Source organism: Misgurnus anguillicaudatus, chromosome 22 (assembly GCF_027580225.2).
Source record: "Misgurnus anguillicaudatus chromosome 22, ASM2758022v2, whole genome shotgun sequence".
In the NCBI taxonomy this organism is placed as follows: Eukaryota; Metazoa; Chordata; class Actinopteri; order Cypriniformes; family Cobitidae; genus Misgurnus; species Misgurnus anguillicaudatus.
The window spans coordinates 23,616,591-23,617,921 of NC_073358.2; the positions used below are offsets into that span (position 1 = coordinate 23,616,591).

A 1,331-nucleotide genomic window follows, 5' to 3' on the forward strand; every position below is an offset into this window, starting at 1 on the left:
TAAAATTATTTATTTTGCTAGTGTTTGAATTTTTTTTCTAATATTGCACTAAAAGAAATTTTATCTCTTCCTCTTTGAAAACACAACAACAGTAACATTGATAACAAGACTAAAACACATACAGTACTATCATCTCAGAAGTGAAGGCATTTCAAAGAAATAGAAAATCAAAATAGTGCATATGAAACTTAAATAGGGAACCATTCCTGCAGAGGCAACAAAGCGGAAACCCCTTTCCCCAATTATATAACCATTATTATCCATATCATCATTTTATGGTGGATATATAAGCAGCTAACCTCCTTCAATCATATAACATTCAGTCTAGACACCAGCGAACTAACAAAACCATAGCCATCAAATTCTTTAAACAATGAAGACTGTTGCAGTTTTTGCTTTTCTAGTCTGTCTGCTTGCAGCAGAAGTGAAAGGTGAGTGTTTAATTTTAAATTTGACTCATTTATACCTGAATCTATTCGATCTGTTAGTTTGTTATCTTGCTGTGGTGCAGCTCATGGTTAACCTCATTTGTTTCAGGGCAGCAGAGTTTTACAGGCAGATGTCTCTGTGCTGACAAAGGCGTGAATGCGGTTTCCAGACAATTGATTAAGAAAGTTGAAATCTTCTACCCAAGCCCATCTTGTGGAAAGCAGGAAGTTATGTAAGAATATAAATACTGACTTTGTCATATTTGCAGAATATATTAACAATCGTGTATTTAAACCATGATCCAGATTAATAAATGAACCTTTGTTTTCTCATGTTCAGTGTCACTCTGATCAATGCAAAGCGGAAATGCCTGAATCCAGAGTCTAATTTTACCCAGCATGTAATTAAAATGGTTCTTGAAAAGAGGTTAGTGTTGTTTGTAGTTTTATGTTCACTAATGCAAGGACACAAACAGCTCAAACTTGCAGAATGAAATGCATTTTTAAATTTGCTAACAAAAAATAATGATAACGGTTTTGTTTTGGATCTTTGCAGGGGCCCAGTAGGGAATGACTCTCAACATAAATCCAGAACAACATCTGAGCCATAAAAAGACCCTGTTATCAGAACTATAAAATCAGATGCTGAATAATCTTCAATTTGCATACGCTGAAGTAGCTTCATTTGAAAATCTCTTTAAAGAACTGATACAGCAAAAAAATATGCAACCAGCCACTAAGCAATCTATTGTAATTTTATAAAGTGATTTTTTATATCATTTTTATATAATTGACATTTGTATAAATAATTGTTTTATTTGGTGTTTTGTTTTTTTTAATTTATAAAGCTAACAAACACTGTTGTGCAGTGCTGTAGTTCATTTGTAAATCTATTTTAATTAT

General features: G+C 32.5%; 1 protein-coding gene across 1 annotated transcript; it reads left to right on the forward strand.

The window, feature by feature from the left end:
* The first annotated feature begins 268 nt into the window (after positions 1–268).
* On the forward strand, positions 269–1,331 carry LOC129440604 (C-X-C motif chemokine 11-6-like). Its single transcript, XM_055200040.2, has 4 exons — positions 269–431; positions 538–661; positions 769–855; positions 985–1,331. Exons 1-4 carry the CDS (start codon positions 374–376, stop codon positions 1,037–1,039), a joined length of 324 nt encoding a protein of 107 aa, XP_055056015.2. The 5' UTR covers positions 269–373; the 3' UTR covers positions 1,040–1,331.